The sequence below is a fragment of the Nymphaea colorata genome, chromosome 1, assembly GCF_008831285.2.
Source record: "Nymphaea colorata isolate Beijing-Zhang1983 chromosome 1, ASM883128v2, whole genome shotgun sequence".
Classification (NCBI taxonomy): domain Eukaryota; kingdom Viridiplantae; phylum Streptophyta; class Magnoliopsida; order Nymphaeales; family Nymphaeaceae; genus Nymphaea; species Nymphaea colorata.
In genome coordinates, this window is record NC_045138.2 from 5057558 (window position 1) to 5075792 (window position 18235).

Sequence of the window (18235 nt, forward strand, 5' to 3'; positions counted from 1 at the left end):
CCCACACCATGGAAAGTGGGGTGCAAACAATAAGCTCATAGGTATGTTCAACCCAATTTTTGTTGTTAAAAAAGGTCACATTTTTTAAACATATTTTTAAGAAGTAAAATCATGGTTTTTTAACTCCTCAAGCTTTAATGCATTGCCAACCCTTGAATTTTGTATGCTAATTTTCAATTTTGTTTTTATACATTGGAACAGGGAAGAACGGAGCAAGAACAAAGCTGTGTCTCTATCAGCTCTGTTTTCTTCTAATTGTAATAATCAATCAACAAAAACTCAGCAGGGTCTGAGTTAAAATCAATTGCAACCAGGAAAAAAAACACCAAATCCGATTACAGTCACAAATGCCATTGATAGGAGTGAAGAAATACAGAAATAGACATTTATGAAAGAAATGCAAAACATTATTCCAAGAAATTACACGCAAGAATCAAATCAATGAAGAAAACGACGAAGAAATGAAGAGTCTCATGATGATTGGAGAAGGAAATAAAATCCAGAACTCCCTTCCATGTCTAGAATTCCACACAAGGAATATTTTCGATTTTCCTCTCCATTCTTCCTCTACATTCACTTGTTCGAAACTCCAGGGAGAGGATCGTTGATCTTTCGGCGGTGGGCATCGGGCTGGGCCGTCGAGACTCGGGCCTGGCAACCCAAAATTTGGGCCAGGGTCCAGGTCCAATATTCGAGTATCGGGCTCAGGCCAGGGCCCAGTCAGGCCCAGTTATAATAAAAAATGATTTTTAAATTATAAAATATTTTTTTTGAATATAAATTGTATTTAAATAATAAAATATGTATTATTAAATTAAAATAATAACAAAGTTTTTTTTTAATATCAACTGGCCGGGCCGGGCCCCGTCGGGCTGACCCAGTGGGCCCGGGCCCAAACCTAGGCCAGGTTTTTCGCTGGTGGCCCGGCCCGTCCAAGGTGAACTCGCAGATTTTCTGATCTCCAATCGCTGGTATCTAGACCTTAAAAAAAATAAAAATAAAACTTTACATGTAAACTTTTAAAATTAAAAAATAACATTTTTGTTGTTGTTAAAATTTTGAAACTACAATTCGGCCCCTCATGAAAAATTCTTGACTCTGCCCCTACTGGTATCTTTGATGGCGACAAAGAAATCAGGAAAAGACAAACGCGAGGAAAAAACATGGCCGATAAAGTAACTAACAGAGAGCATGAGAAGCAAAAAGTGAAAGGGCGAGAGTGCCCGTAGTGGGTACTTGAAAAGGTGCACTTGATTAAAAGCTGTACCATTGAATAATTTTTCCCATATAGATTTGTCTTTTACGTTTAGTTTGATCTTGAAAAAGCCTTTTAACTGGTAATTTGTTTACAGAAAATTGTTTCGAAGAATCACTAGAATGGGAGCCATTGTCTCCATTTTAGTTATGAGGCATGTGTGATCAGTGGCGGAGCAAGGAATTTTTTGTCTTATGGGCCAAATTATAATTTCAAAATTTTAACAGGGACCGAAATAGAAATTTTTAAATTTTTTATATATATTAAACTAAATTTTTTTAGATTTACATATAAATTTTTAAAGTTTTTAAAATCTGAGGAGCGACCAAGGCCCCTGCCGACCCCCTTCCTCTGCCCCTGTGTGTGATGGAATGGAATGAAGATTCTAGGATGAGCGTTCTGGTGTTTGATGAAAGAAAATGAGCTTAGTGCTCGGGCGAACCCTCCCCCTCTCCCCCACCACCTTAACTCCTTGATTCAAAAAAATTAAAAATTTATATGTATATTTCAAAAATTTTACTTTAGGCCTAAGTGAAAATTTTGAAAAATTCTATTTTGGCACTTGTTAAAATTTTGAAACTATAATTTGGCACTTGCAACAAAACATTCCTGTAAAGGAGTCGCACTAACCTTGTAAAGGAGTGGCACTAACCTTATAGAGCTCAACTCGACCCTAACTGTTAATAATGTTTGTTGCAACTGCTGGGGCTTGATTTGTGAAACAATGACACTAATGTTTGTTAATTTAGTTCTAATGATATGCAATTCCTCACATAACCTTGAAAATAGTGGGGCGCGATTTTATTCTGTAAATTTTAATTCTAAAAATATGCAAATTTTTTCTTCTTTTTTTTCACTTTTGAAAGAGCAACCCTCGGTCATCGGGACCAAATGAGGGGTCATGTCCCTTTCTTGGGTTTTAAAAAAATCAAAAGCTTACTTATAAATTTTAAATAGTTTAGTTTATCCTACATAAAAAAAAATTAAAATTAAATTTTGGGTCCTGTTAAAATTTTGAAACTATGGTTTTGTTTCTGCAACGAAAAATTCCCATTCCCAACCTCATCTTTGAGATCAGCAACTCTCTACCTACAGCTGAGGGTTAAAAAAAGCTTTATGTCCTTTGTTCTACATAGCAGCTAATTCAGGGTTGTATGCAGGGGCGGAGCCAGGATTTTTTTTAGGGTCGGGCCAAGACGATTTGCGGGTCGGGCCAAGAGGAGCGATCGGTCAGGCCAAACTAAAAAAAATTTGATTTTTTCAATATAAAAAAAATTTCTGGGCTCACCCGGGCCATGGCCCGGGCGGCACCCCCCACCCCCCCCCCCCCCCCCCCCCCTCCGCCCCTGGTTGTACGTAAAGTTGGATCAGAATTTGTCCCTCAAAGCCTATAAAAAACACGAGCCCAGCCTGGTCTGTCTATTTAATTGGTCAGGTTATGTTCGATCCGTGGCTCAGCTTAAAAGTAATATGCAAATAAAGAGAAGTCTTGATCCGGCTTAAACCCAAAATCCTTTTGATATGAGAACTGTGGATGTAAGAGCAGATTCTCCCCCTCTAATTTTAAATCAGACCTTTTCTAAATGCTAGTTTGATGAACCATGGATTTATTAATCAAACGCTATGTATTCTTCTTATCCTTGCTTTTCTCGTTCTCAAACTTGCTTTCACCTTAACCTGGCAACGGATCCACAACACTAGTAATTTGATATAGGTTACAATAAATAAAATAAAAAACTTTTAAAATGAATGGCCCCAGTGAAAATGTTTTAAAAGTTTTATTCTTTTATATACTTTGGCAGTATTTTCTTTAATTTTTCGTTTTTCAAAAAAAAAAAAAAAGCTTTGCTAAGCTTTTTTTTCATGTTTGGTTAAGTGGGAGTGGTTACCACAACCTTCTTTCCGCTTCATTCACCATACAAGTGTGCACTGTTCACCAAGGACTTGTTTGGTAAATATTACACTTCGTAAATGTTTACATAAATCTGTTTAAATTTTTAACGTAGATTCATAAAATACTCACAGCAGAGTGTTCTAACTTTTCTTGGATCAGAACAGTTCTGATTAATACACCTCAACTCCATTGAAAGGGACAACACTATGTTATAGAATTAATGGCTCAAAATGAGTTGCTTGAATCTTTCACACATTGGGGCCATATCCAGAAGCAGCATGGAATAAGTACCCCACAGAGTGAACCCAAATTCAGATTGTTCGTGGGAAAGGACTAAAGAGTAGAATTCCAGCACCCAAAGTGTTGTCAGAAAATTGCTAGATTTTTCATTAATTGAGGCTGATAGCACGACAAGACTACAATTTACATTTCTGATTTCCCAACTATAAACAAGAAAGCAAGTTCCCTCACCAGCTATTATGATAACTAGAACGGTAAAAAATGGAATCACAGTGCGTAAGCCTCAGCTGTTCTTTACCGGCCCTCCACTTTGAGAACCAATTATCTGGGAACTGGATTTCTGTTGGTTGCTTACAGCATTTGTACTGTTAGTCACCTGCTTGTTAAACAGGCTGAATTCTGTATTGCCGCCTGGTTCTATTTCGGGCTTAGTCTTCGGTTTCTTTTTCAAAAGCGCGACATCTACCCTGTGCCACTCTTCAGTGTCATCCATGCTGGTAACTATGCCTGGCTTCGCGTTATCCGGCTTCAGCTTGACCAGAGAGCCTGCATTTGTCGACACATTGACATTTTTGTTGAGTGCAGATGGTAGTGTTTGGTTTTCAAGGAGGCTCAACCCTTGAGAATTGTCCGTGGCAGGTCTCTCTTGCATGGCACGTGAATGTGTGAACGATGTAGGATCTGTCACAACATTCCCCGCACCTCTCATGCTCTCCTCTGTCCTTGCAGAAGAAAACTTCTTCCTCTTGACCTTTTCTCCATTCTGAAAAATAATTTGAAATATCTTATGTTAATTAGAACTAAAACATACTACATGTAGGAGAAAGAACATGCAACAGCTTCATAAGATCATCGAGGAGTTTGCTACAATAGAAGGAAACCACAAAAGAGTAACACAGGCTTTGATTGGAAATTTTGATCAATAAAGGGGTGAATAATAACCAACTCAGGTCTAATGGAGAAACCCAGGATTGTTTACAACCAGTTGGTGTCGTTGTAGACTATAAGCAACATCAGGGATACCACTTCCTAAACAACTGGGACAAAAAAAAAACACAAAAACAACTGGAACAAAAGAAAACCGAGCATCCAGTTACTTAACAGAAACTGCAGTTTGTACAACTAATCATAGTTCAATCGAATGTGCTAAAATTGCAGTACGACTAGCCAATGCCAATTAAATGCTGCTAGTGCACTTATATAAAAACAATATGTCAGCAAATGCATAAAAAAAATTAAGGTTGACAGGATAAATTAAAGAGTAGAAAAAGATAAAAAAGCCTCTACTTGGGAGAAGAACTGTGTAAACGTAAAATGCTAACTGGGGATCTCTATCCGGTCAAATGACAACCACGAATTAGCAACTAATAATTGCACATCTGTCTGAGGTTACAAAAAATGTGGCAGTAAATATAAGCTGCTCAAAAGGGGGAGAAAAGAAAATAAGACATGATCCAGATGTATCAACATGGAAATCAAATTTAATGAATGAAGCTGATAAAAATAGAGATAAGTTTTCACTTTTCAATAAAAAATAACGAAAGGATAAATTAGCACGGACAGTTAATGTCAGCATCACAGATCACTAGTACCTGTAGATTTGAAGCTCCCTTTTTCCGCTCCTTAGCTCTGCCAACAGCTTCTTTGATTGCATGGTTGTCCATCCAGCCTTCTGGCCACAATTCAGCCAGCTGAAAAGGGAATCAAAATTGTCAACTAAGCAAAATGACTGTTTGTAAGTCAAAAATAGCTATCAAAAAACTAATCTATGCATTTCTTTTGTTGTTGTTGCTGCTGTCCCTTTTCCTTTTTTCTTTTTTTTTTGGGGGGGGCGGGGGGGGGGGTTGGCGGTGGGTTTTGTGGTGGTGTTGGGTTGGGGAGCCCATACATATTCGAGTATATGTGCACAGATCACCAGACCACTAACAAAGCAATGCTCAAGAGACATTGGTTCTAGCACCAAAAGGAACTTGAAATAAGGGAGACTACAATGAAGCGTAGGTTTTACATTCCCCTGCTTTCTTCTCATTCATATTTCAAAAATCTCAGTGCTATGACAAGTGGTTGCTATAGAGCAAAGGTAACAGGATAGCAAGTGACTGTCGTACCTCCACATATAATTTTCTCATTTGTGGCCCTTTATCTTCCTCCATCCCCTGAAAAACAAACTGTTATTGCAGAAGAGAAGGTTTAGATGAAGAGGCATACGATATTTCAGACATGGTTTGTTACCTCAGTATATAGATCGCAGAGATCATAAAGTTTATCTTCTGTAACACTATCAATTCTGTATTTTCCTCTAAGAGATTCTTTATCATCAGAGCCGAGTGTTTCCTGGAAAAAAATGCAATTTGGTTACCGATCCATAAACATTTGTTCTATTAGAGCTTCTACAAGGGAATCCAGATTTGACAAGACTAGCATATACAAGCAAGTTTGCATTGCTGATCATGAGACCAGAAATTTCCAATCACATATATAAAAATATTTTTCAGATTCAAAAAAATTAAACAAACCAAGAACCATGTTGACAAGATACTCTTTGAACATTAAGCAAGCAGTTACTAGTCAAAGGAACTAGAAAATAATGCCAAGAAAACTACCTTGGACTTAAACGAGGAGACACGTGCCCTTATCATCTCTGTGACTTCTCTCTTGATTTGCTGGAATCTATCTTCCTTTTCTTGTTTGGCTGAGAGTCCTAATTCAACCATCTCTTTCAAGTTTCTCTACAAAAAAGTTTGATTCTTAGCTGATTGGTGCCTATAAAATAATCAAATAATTGAACTGCTTTACTTACATTTTTGACAGAGAAAGACAGTGTAAAACAGAAATATAACTAGTAGAAGCAAGCACAAGCATATGGCCACCAACTCAAGAATGGCAAGGCATTGAAATATCGAACTGCCACAAGAAGCCACTCCCAAGATATAGCAAGATGAAAGATTCTTACCAAGTTTTGTATTACTGTGAATATTAATACGGAACCCTGCATGTAGGTAATTCTTATGTACACCCAAGCATCAACTAAGTTCTAAACTTGAATTTGTTCTTACAAGCAGATTAGTGAAATCCTATGTCACATAGGTACGGGTACGGGTGCTGGTGGGGGTACCGGTACTGACCATTTGCAAAAAACTTGGGTACGGGGGTATGGCTGTATATATATATAAACAATAAAAAATACTTAGAAAATATGTATCAAAATAAAGAATATACATCAACATAAATAAATAAATAACGTAGAAAATAATATCAACGGCTCTAGCAGCAGTGTGTTTAAGAAACCTATGAAAAACTTTAAACATATGAATAACCAAGCAGCCCCCTAGTCAAATATCAACATCAATCGAATTTTCACATCCAAAGAATAGAATAAGAAGTAAGGTGAAAAAAATTAAATCAAAGTAAAATTAAGCAGTTTGGATTTATAGATACCCAAGTGTCAAAGTACTCATTTTGTGTACGGATACGGCGACACGGGTACGTGGACCTTATTGAAGTACCCATGTGACTTAGGTGAAATCACACCTTGTACTCGTAGCTCTTGAACAAAATATTTGCCATCGATGGTTGTCAGGCTCAATTTACAAGACTAAGTAAAGATTAAACATCACATCTGCCAGTTAGTGCTTGTAGGGTTTTTACTAGACTACTAGTATCCAAGATGGTGACTCCCAGAACATAGTAGAAGGATGAAATATTCAGATCAACTTTTGTATTAGCAGGAAGATTAGTAGAGAACCCTGCATGTAGAATAACTTGCATGCATCAACTGAGTTCTAAAATTGCACTTGGTTATACAAGCAGCTAGGTGAAATCACACCTGGCACCTCCCAGCTCTTCACCAAACTATTTGACATCAAGGGTTATCAGACATAACTCACAAGACTAAGATAAGATTAAACATCACATACACCAGACAAAGCTTGTATGATTTTATCGAAGATGGCGACACAAATCAGAAACAATAGAAGACTTTCCATGCAATAGACTAATTCTTAATAAAAGTGTTAATGGCTAGATTCAACTAAGTACATCTCAAACGTGATTTGGTTTTGCCCAGTACAGTCATGAAAACCAAAACCTGAAAACATTAACATACATAGTCTTGAAAAGATCACATATGGGTTTAAGTCACAACCTTAGAGTGCAAAAAACCATGTGCTGCAAGCTAGAACTTTCAATTAAAAGGAACCATGTCTTTCCCAGCATTTCATGCCAGATCTATAAAAAGATCTCAGAAAATGCTATAAAGAATTAGGACATTTCACTAACTTGAGAAGGCCCTGGTTTCTACGAATTGAATTCATCAAGGATGCAGCCAGCAATCTTGCCAATATAGTGAAGAATCAATGTTTCTAACAACCTAATTATCTCACGCTGGCTTTTACCATAGTCATTGTAAATGCAGTCTGTATACATAGAAGATCAACAGGAACATTTTGCTTGTGAGAAGAAAAAAAAAACACCAACAAAAGGTCAGCAAATGCTCTGAACTGCCTGCACATTGAATCACCCAACTTACTTCACTACAACTATTGCTTTTTACATGAACTTTTCAGTCTCTTAAAAGAAATGGTAGAGATCCTCCATGATCATTAATGAAGCATGAAATTTCTGAACATAAGGTGGCATACTGGCATTGGATCTAAAAGAAATGGTAGACATCCTCCATGATCATCCATGAAGCATGAAATTTCTGAACATAAGGTGGCATACTGGCATTGGATCTAAAGAAATGGTAGAGATCCTCCATGATCATCCATGAAGCATGAAATTTCTGAACATAAGGTGGCATAAAATTTCTGAAGCATGATCACTTCATATATGATTTGATCTCACAATCTGCAAACTATGCTTTCTATTCTTAGATCAGGCCATTTGACAAAGTAAAATAGCAACATGAGGATCTTGTAGATCATAGACCCTTTAGTTTGATAAACTACGGATTTAGAGGAGGACATCTGGCCATATCAACAAAGTTATGCCACAGATCCATGGTCTGAAGATATTAGTCTTCCAACACTTCCTGAAGAAACACATGAGAAGTACAAAGAAGAAAGCAGTATGACCAGGAAATCGAAAGAATCAAGGTCTTTGTCAAAAGCAGAATAATAGCTTTCTTTACTCTTTTATTGTTTTTCAAAGAAAAATAGGTTTTCTTTGTCACTTCAGTATTAATAATCTTCCTATTGTAAAATTACCAGCTAGACAAATCACCACTTGTTAATAGAAAATTGTATACCAAACAAGACAGGAAAGAAACCATCCAGCTATTAACATGCAATCTCTATCCTTTTCAGTTCAACCATGTCATAAGGATATGTTTAACTTGTTCAAGGACGTAAAACCAGGCGGTCCCAGGTCAACTCAATGTGCAGACAAATCCACATTTATAATCTTAACCTGGAGGTGCATATTAAACAAGAAAGAGTACTTATTTTCTGAACTGTAGCTACCTATATCTACAAATGCAGCCTTATGAACCAGCAATAGCTGCTTTCACGTCTTCATACTTATCACCTATAAGTCTATGTAGCAATTGTATATTTGTAATTGTACCATCACATAAATCAGAATCAGTGACCAATTTTTGAAAAATAAAAAAGGACTTCCATAGTCCTTTCTTGAAAACATTAATATTCCTGCAAAGATAAAGTTCCATCATTTTTTCTTTAAGACATATCAGCTCATTTTATCTTCAAAGAAAAATTGTTAAGAAGAACCAATGATCCCACGAAATCATTATTACAACCATGCCACAACACTCAAGTGAACCAACAAACATGTGGCTGTGTAACAGAAATAAAAAACATATAGAAAAATTCTTATCAAAGAGATGTCAAATTTCCAGGCCTATACGCAGATGTACAGTTATACCCAAAAGCAATCAGTTGCGGCAAATTGAAGTTTAGTTATATGACAGAAGACATTTAAAATTCAAAGGAGTAACACAGAATAATGCAAACAAAACACAAGGGTAATTCAGGCAATCTACTACAACGGAAGGATATTCAGAGACATGCACTTAGATTAAATCACAACACTCCCCAACACAATCATGTTACCTTCAAAGTTTTTAGTTGAACCAAGTGTCCAAGGATGCTCATAAGACGATAAATTAGCTCATCTGAGATCATCCCCTGGCTAGATTGCTGCATCAAATTTTAAACATTTTAAACATTATCAGTTATTCATCAACATATAAAAATGAATAAATAAATCAAGGAAGCCAGCTATGCAGCTACCGCTAATCTTGCCACTTTAGCAAGTTTCTGTTTAACTTCACGAGGCAATCTCCTTTTAACACCCTGAAATGCAGGATCATTTTCTTGAACATCCATAGTAGGTGGCCTTGCTGTGGGAAAAGGTGCCCATTAAAAAAGTGAAAATGCCATCAACACCATAAAGAGAGGAGAAGGAAAAAAAATGAATATCAGAACCAATCTCACATTCTGCAACTTTTTTCTCTAATTCACGAATGGCTCGCTCCAACATTGTCCCTTTTGGCTTTAATCCAGAACCTTCTTTTGGCATGGATTGCACCTTCTGCCAGCGGCCAGCATGTATATGGTCATTTTTAACCACAATAATCAATTAGCTGATTTATGGTATTAATAAAGAGCTGTATCAGAACATAAAAACAGTTTAACAGGAAATAAACCCTTTATACTTCTGATTTCATTTGAAAAAGTGCATCAAAAATGATTTCAAAACCTTGAGAGTCATCATATGCATATGTACTAGTGTTGGTATGCTGATGCTTACTCAAAAAAAGGCCTAAAACTCTAAAAGGAAGTGAGCAGAATAAGTAACATTTTTGTGTCTAGACCAACAATTGGAGATTGATTCCAAAGTCAGCATATAAGAAACTCAAGTGTGGGCTCAGTTAACTCCTTTGTCAATGTTTTCTTACCTTTAAGGAATACTTTGGAAAAGATAAAAAAGAGAAAGGAAAGATCAAGTGCGAGTGCCAACCCCATCAGCCACTTATTAGAAAATTTTATATTATGCATATGTGGTGACAGCTCATTTATGGGCATCAGCTTCTTGTTACAAGCCATAGTAAATTTAGTCATGAATGAACAGAAAATTACTAAGAAAATATTTTCCAACTTTCTGAATAAGAAAATTAGACATGGACCTATATAATCTAGAAATAAGTGTGCTCCAAACTGCAAATATGCACAAATATGGATGCATTGTCATGTGTATATGTTTGACATTGAACTTCAGTTAGAAGACAGGGTGGAGATTGGAAACCACAAGACCAAGTCATCCAACCATAAGCATGTTCAAGCTCCATGCTTTGAAAATGAGTCTAGATTTACCAATGATGGGTATACATACCCAAAAGAGAACCAATTCATCTCAAACTCCGGAATAAATCTATAAGCTATCCAATCATATCAGACTCTGGCCAAAAGGTCAAAAGTGCACAAGAAGCACACACTAAAAGGGCCAGATTACCCAAACTGCTTAAGCATGAAAAGGATCATCAACTTCCAATCAAGACCCATTGGGCATATATTAGTTGGAGCTTTATCCACTCACACCAGCTAGACCTAAATTTAACATGAAGGACAGAGCTTTTTAGTCAAGGGAAAAAAGGAATCTCTACAAATCCATGACCTAACGAAGAAACATGTCAAAAATTTATATGTGAATGACACATAAACACACAGGGACACATGCCACATCCATGGTGCATGCACCCATGTACTCCTTGACAGGAAAAGGAACTCAAGACCAAGAGTTTTATGACCAACAGGTATGCCAGATACAGGAAACTTCTTTTATCTTACCCAAAAAGTAAGAATCTTCTTTTTGTTATAACTAACAACCCATTTGATCCTTCATTGGGAAACAACCCATTTGGTTCTTCATTATCTGGATATATAAGCCATGCTTGCCAAATTACTACTTTCCATGTGAACATTCTGACAGGATTTAGGTACTTCGCTGGTTCCAACTTTACAAAGTATTATGTTATGGCAACATATCTGGTATAGCATGTCCATTAAGAACCTAAAAACGAAGAACCTCTTACCAAAATCATGCTATGACATCCATGCCATTTTGGTGAAGATTTAAAAAGATAATTCACAACATGCATCCTTCCAGACATATTCATGACAGAAATCAGTACTTACCAACTTTTGTGTTGGATACTTCCCACTGCTATAGCGTGAACCAGCTAAATCATAATGTCTTGCAACTTTTTCTTTGTGTCGAATCTTGGAGGTCATAGCAAGTTCATGAGAATCTCTGACGTACTTCCTTGAAAGGTTTTCAACTTGAACGGAGCTACCCTTTTCAGGAAAAACCTGATGACCAGAGTCCAAAGGTTCAACAGTCCCAGCAATTTTACCAGCACTTTCTTTTGAAAGGACAGCTCCGATATTCTGTTTCTCACCATCTTTAATCTCCACATGGGAGGCCAAAGCATCCCTTCCTGGCAATTGTGCAGACCAGGAACTTTCAGAAGTGATGGTGACATCAACATGTTTTGGTTTGGGTGGTCCAGTCATGCTTGGAGGATTAAGTGAGGATTTTGAATCACGATGATGATCATTTCCAGCTAAGGAAGTTTCAGGTGCGATAGATGGTTTATTTACCACCAATGAGGGATTTCTAGCAGCAGTTTTCATGCGCACACCACCCACTTTTACCAGTTTCCTTGACATCTGTTCAGCTTCCTTTTCACCAATTCCTTTATTTAAATCTTTCCTCCTACGCTTCTTCTGTTGATGATGAAGAGATGGCAAAGGTTCGGCTCTGGTCAGCAAAAGATTAAAATCGAGTGATCAGAAATGAATCCCCCATTTTAGAAAATCAAGTAACTGTAAGTGCTGAGCCATCCCGAGTGGCAACAACAAATTAAAGATAAAATCTCAACTAGCGAACAGAAATTATCTAAGTGTCTCAATTGGAGAGCTCAAAGGTCTGAATTGGAGAGCTCAAAAAAGCCATCAATGAAGTATTCAGTTACAAATGAGCATTTCAGCGGTAAAACAAAGATAGCAAAATTATGTTTGTGTATTCTTAAGAGCATAAATATGATGAAATAAGAAAGATCACAAGTCCAATGAAAATGTAAAAGAGTAACTGTCACGTCCCAATGCGTTCTACCTCTGGCTAGTAAAAGGGCCCAAAGCATGCTCTGTGAAAACCCAAGAGGACGGGCACAGGAAAGGGGGGGGCAATGGCCTCTCTTAGGGGCGGTGGAATGAACCACTCACCCTTAAAAAAAAAAGAACAAACAAAATATGAAATATGTATACATGAGAGGGAACATGCACCAGAGTAAATTTCAAAGAATAATCTCAAGATACAGGATTTTTATGACAGGTCAGAATAACGTGTTTCAACTGCATCCAACAGCTTTGTAAGTACCATGTCTGAGAAGGCAAACTGATAGATTATTAAATACAGGCTTCTGCTGAAGAAAAAAGAGAAGACAACTCAGAGCTCATGATTGGTCAAGAAAGAGAAGTCAATGAAGAAAATGTGTCTAAAATCAACACGAAATCAAAACATGGATACACACAAGCATCGTTTCATACATCTGTGTGTGCTCTCATCTATTAGCACACAGCAGGTCTCGTTCATTTGCTAGAAAAGATGGGATATAAATCAGAAACACGCCTAATACATAGGCCAGCAAGGCATGAATTAAATGGAACTAACATTCTACACAACTCAGATGGAAGAAGGAACGACTTTCATCTGAAGCTTCAAATCAATAGCAGAACACCAGGAGCTATGCAGGTGTCTATTAACCCAAGTTAACAGGATTTATATAACAGGGGTGTGATGTGTCTTTGCTTTCATAAGATTGTAGTCACAGCCTCACATGGAGCTCTACCAGTCATGGACATGGTTAGCTTTCTCTTTGAAATTATACATTAATTAAAATGCCAACATAGTTACATACAATCAACCAAGCATTATCACAAATTATAGATCACTGTTGTTTAACTGCAGGTTTTTATCAATTATGTTTTGGCAAAGTTGCTTTTTTTGGGAAAATTTAAGGAAAATGAAAAAAAAAATCTAAAAATCAGGTATAGATAAAATAAATGAAAAACTCAAAAAATAGATAAAATGATAAAAATAATGTTTTAATGATGATAAAAACAATGATAAATAACTCCATTTAAGTTTAACATTGGATTCATGATGATATTGATGTAAAAAAAAATGAGAAAAACAACAAAAGGAAAAAAGAACACGATAAAAACATGATAAATTTATTTTCTGTTTTTTTTTTAGTCTTTTTCCACATTTTCTTTGTTTTTATCATTCTGCTCGTAAATATCACAATTTTTCAAAAATATTGGGACATCTGTGACAATGCTGAACCAAGGACCAAAGAAAATGGAATCCCCATTCTCAACTACCTCAGCTACCAGTGAAGCTCAAACACAAGATACATGACACCAAAGGTTAGTTAATAACTTAATAAGATTTGCTAACTCTTCTTAAACAGACAATAGAGTAATAAGAACTTACATATGGTGCATAAGAATAAAATTCAGAAGGAAAAGCAAATACTTACGTTTTTTCAAGCTTCCCCCTGTTCACAAAGAAGCCGCTGTGCTTTGTTTGCAACTTATCAACCTGGAAGTACTCATCCTAGAAATGACACAATTTTTCAGTGGAAGCAGAAATCAACCAATGCAAATTATCTATTCATAGTTTAACTTCTTGTGATAATGTAAACTTCAAACAGCATGAAGCATCAATATTAATGCAAAAAAGACATCAACCCAAATTATCCATTCATGGTTAAATAATTTAAACCTCAAAAACTTCAAGCACTAACGTTTATGCATTCCCTATCTTAAGATTTTACCCCTTGTTTATATTATAGGCAAAAATCTTATTGTATCCCAAGCCTTAGCTTGCCCTCAATCATGATCACCGGCTACACCAACCTATAACCTAAAGTGATATAAAAGCAGTCACATGATTACAAGAGAAGCAAGTCAATTAGTTATTAAGATAACTGATCACCTACTGGTCATTTCCTCCTTCAAGTCTAGCTGGTGGGCAGATTATAATAAGTCCCTGCTAAGCCGCAATCCAACTCTGACACATTCCACCAAATAGGTAATATTCAGAAATGCATTAGACATACAAGAATGTGTGCTTCTCGACCTCACGTTTTCTTGGATTCACTTCAAGTCCTCTTATGGTTATTCAATCACAAAATTTTATACTCAAAAACTATGTTTAGCTCCACATTGATCATCCAAATTGACCCGTTCTGCTGCTTCCCCAGATTCCAATTTTCTGCCTTACTTGGTTGACATTTTGCAACACCAGAAGCTGTTCATATATTGCACATCTCTACTAGTTGGAAATAATTTGCCAGTTTTTTGGCAACTATCTTCCGTAAACTTCAATTCTATAAGCAGTAGCAACTGACATGTTTGAATACAACGAAGAGAAACTTTCATCAAGAACTTAGAAATTTTATATGACCTTAATGCAATTAAAGGGTTAATTCTAAGTGTTGATATAAAATTTTCTATATTTGAGAAGCTTTTATGTGCACAGAATCTTCTTTACCATTCCACAAAGATCAGAAATACTTGCTGGATATAAATCATGTCATGCTGGAAATTGGAACTGATAGCTATACAGTATACACATAGAAATAAATGATGAACGAATAGTATTCAAGATGGTGCTAGGATTATTTGCCTCCAGTTTGAAGATCAAACAGAAAGTTCCATCAGGTTTCTTATGAAAGAGAGAATGAACTTCGTAAAAACATGAAACAGGAGCCAATATTGCATGAAGGACTCTGCCATAGCGTCAAGCTTATAGAGCAAGGCGAAGGCATCACCATGGCATTAGGTACCATAAGAATGCTTAAATGCTTACTAGTTCTGTATCATCTATAAAGGAATCCTCAGTATCATATTGGTCATCATCAGGAGCATCATCAAGCTCCTCCTCATCACTACTATGTGCACCCTGCAAGTCAAAGTGGAACAGGATTCAGGAGACAAGACAACGAGGAGAACTACAGAAGTTCCTCAGTTTATTGTTTCTGTTAGCAGGTATACTAGACCTTAATCAATGTAACAAAAATAAGGTATTATTAAGCTAGTTGTAAGCTTATCAAGGAAAACGAAACCCTAAGATATTCAAAATAATGTCAAAAAAAGCACCTTGTATAGCCGTTCAATCTTCTCTATAACAGCACTGAACCGATTTTGAGGAGGCATTGCATCCTTGAGCTCACGATCCCCAGAAAGAGACTGTGGCAAAATACATTCATCTCAACCATGTTATCAGCATTACTTGTTCAAAGAATCTAATAGCAATAACTTGAAAATCTCAAATGCACAAACCATATGTCAAGCTGCATATGGGATGTGCTAGGCACATACTGAATGTGCTATTTATTACAACAGTGCTAAGGAATGAAACATTTGTCCAGTAACCTCTTAAAATTCGTATGATGGCACAAGTATAAAACGTTATGGGATGCATTCTACCACTTATCTTGATCTACATGAGGAAAAGATCATTGCGATGGCCTAAAATCTACTCTGCCTGGAAAAACAGGAGAAAAGTTATAATGGTGATGAAACAAATTTTTTTGTTCTCAAAAAATCAATTTCAGAGTCTTGAAGTGAAAAAAGCAAGTTGGACAGGATTTGAAGATCTATTACATGTTCCTGCTCAAGATAATCCAGTATTTTTCCTGAGGCGAACGCTTCATTTGATGCGACAAATTGCCTAATTCATACTTGTAGAGGTTGCATGAATTCAACCTTCACTTATTTATGATGCCTCAACCGATATTACTACTTGATGGAGATCAAATATCATGCCAATTACCATGTTACTACATTCTTGACAACTATATTGATTAACTGATTACACTAGGTGTAAATAATGGTAAACAACTATAATCTGTTTTGGCAACAGAAATTGAAACGGGAAAGGTTACACCATCCCAAAAACATAATACAGCTTGTGCATAATAATTTGCGGAAACTTTAAACTATTATCAGGAAGAGTTTGTCGGTGACATCTATAAATCCAGCAAACTATAGCAAAATAAAATCCATAGGCAGAATAATAAACTCATCTACCACCACATACTGAGGAAGTTAGAACAAAAGCTAACATTCTCAAGCACCAACATATGCATGACTACTTTGTGGAATTGCCTCTAAAGATAGACAGGAATTGAGGCATAGTTCTATAACTGAAGTTGAAGAACAACGCTTTCTAGGACTCAAAGGTAAAGTGAAAAGAGACGCCAAGCAAAGTTAGCAAACACTGCCTCAACACAGTCAACTGAATTAGGTTCACGTCTTCAGGGAAACAATAAACAAACTATTTAAGATCATGTCACGGACACAACGATGTGAGAAATATCAATCCACAGTTTCCAACAGTCATCACAGTCAAGGATTGCCAATCAATCAGTCTAAACATAGAATTGTTCCATAGTTTCCAGCTTATCTTTATTAATAGGTGAGCATAGTTGGACGTGTCTCCATATAAAAGCATACCAAATTTTGGCACCAGCCAAGAATATTCATGTACACGCGAAGTCATTTAAATATCGACCTGTAGACTCGGATTTACAAATCCATTGTTCTGTATGCTTGTATTGTACAAAGAGCACAATGTGGCTTCTCAGCAGCATCAGAGACAAGCTATACACTCGACCAATATTGAATTGAATTTGATAAAGGAATTGCATTGCATTACAGTTACAGAATTCAGCAAACAGTCTTTGATCAGTGTCGTAGCGAACGTATTCATAGAATGAACACACGGCGACAACTACATAATCAACCACGAAATCAGAGAAAGATAAGGACAAGACCGTAGTTTACCTCCGGTGCAATCCGCGACTCCAGTGCCGGATGGGCTCCAGCGGGCGGTTCGGCACCAGCTGCAGGCTGAACCGCCTTAGCGGATTCCCTCGTCAGCTTCTTCCATGACACAATAGTGGTCTCCCCGGGCCTCAGATCAACGGAAAACCTCACTCTCTGGCTCACCCCCGTCGTTTTATACTCCGCCATGGTACCTCTCCCTCTCCCTCTCTCTCCCCTTCTATCTCTCTCAGGCCGCCGAATTCATCAGGATCTCTATCATTCCTGATTGCTTAGGGCTCAAACATAATCAAATACATGATTTTGGAAAAACCCAACATCCCCAAATCGTGATAAAGCAAAATGAATCCATTGAAACGGATGGGAAGAAACTAGGGTTTTCCTGTACTCACCATTGATCAGGTAACTGAGACTTGATAGAATGAACAACCAATTTCTTTCTTTTCTTTTTTCCCTTCTTTTTTCCTACCTTCTGCTTCTTTTTCCCTTCCTCCCCTTGTGCTGCCTGTGTTTGGGGTATTCTTTTCCACACCCACACAAAGGGCCTCTTGCTAATGGCACCTGTTTCTCCTAGGGTTTGAGTCCCTGAGTTTTCTTGGTCAAGGTCTCTTCTCTCCCTATGTTTTACGGTTCAACCCATTTCCTAGAACATAAGATGCCAAGATATTTATTCATTTTGATGATATAGATGTTGGTGCATCAATAAAAAGAGTTGATCCAATCGTATGCTTGAGTTGGTCCTTTTACTGCCCATCTACCCTTTATATGGAAGGCTCATGGAAGCTACTTTGCCCTTTAGATGATTCTGGTGTGCCATATTATCATTTCATAAGTCTGTTCTTATATTCAAAACATTTTTATACATGTGCTGATTCAATGTAGATTAATCCTTTATTTCATGACTTTGGTTTGCCTTATCATCAATTCATAACTTTGTTATTATATGCAAAGATTCAATGTGACAGACAC

The 18235-nt window shown here is 36.9% G+C and overlaps 1 protein-coding gene across 1 annotated transcript; it reads right to left on the bottom strand.

Annotated features, from left to right (window-relative positions):
- Positions 1-3512: 3512 nt before the first annotated feature.
- On the bottom strand, positions 3513-17986 carry LOC116258553 (ubinuclein-1). The gene is made up of 13 exons (XM_031635744.2): positions 17267-17986; positions 15578-15667; positions 15288-15380; positions 13954-14030; positions 11546-12170; positions 9845-9941; positions 9641-9750; positions 9461-9547; positions 5993-6118; positions 5622-5723; positions 5498-5545; positions 4982-5080; positions 3513-4152 (listed from the first exon to the last, which is right to left on the bottom strand). Exons 1-13 carry the CDS (start codon positions 17453-17455, stop codon positions 3673-3675), a joined length of 2223 nt encoding a protein of 740 aa, XP_031491604.1. The 5' UTR covers positions 17456-17986; the 3' UTR covers positions 3513-3672.
- Positions 17987-18235: the final 249 nt, after the last annotated feature.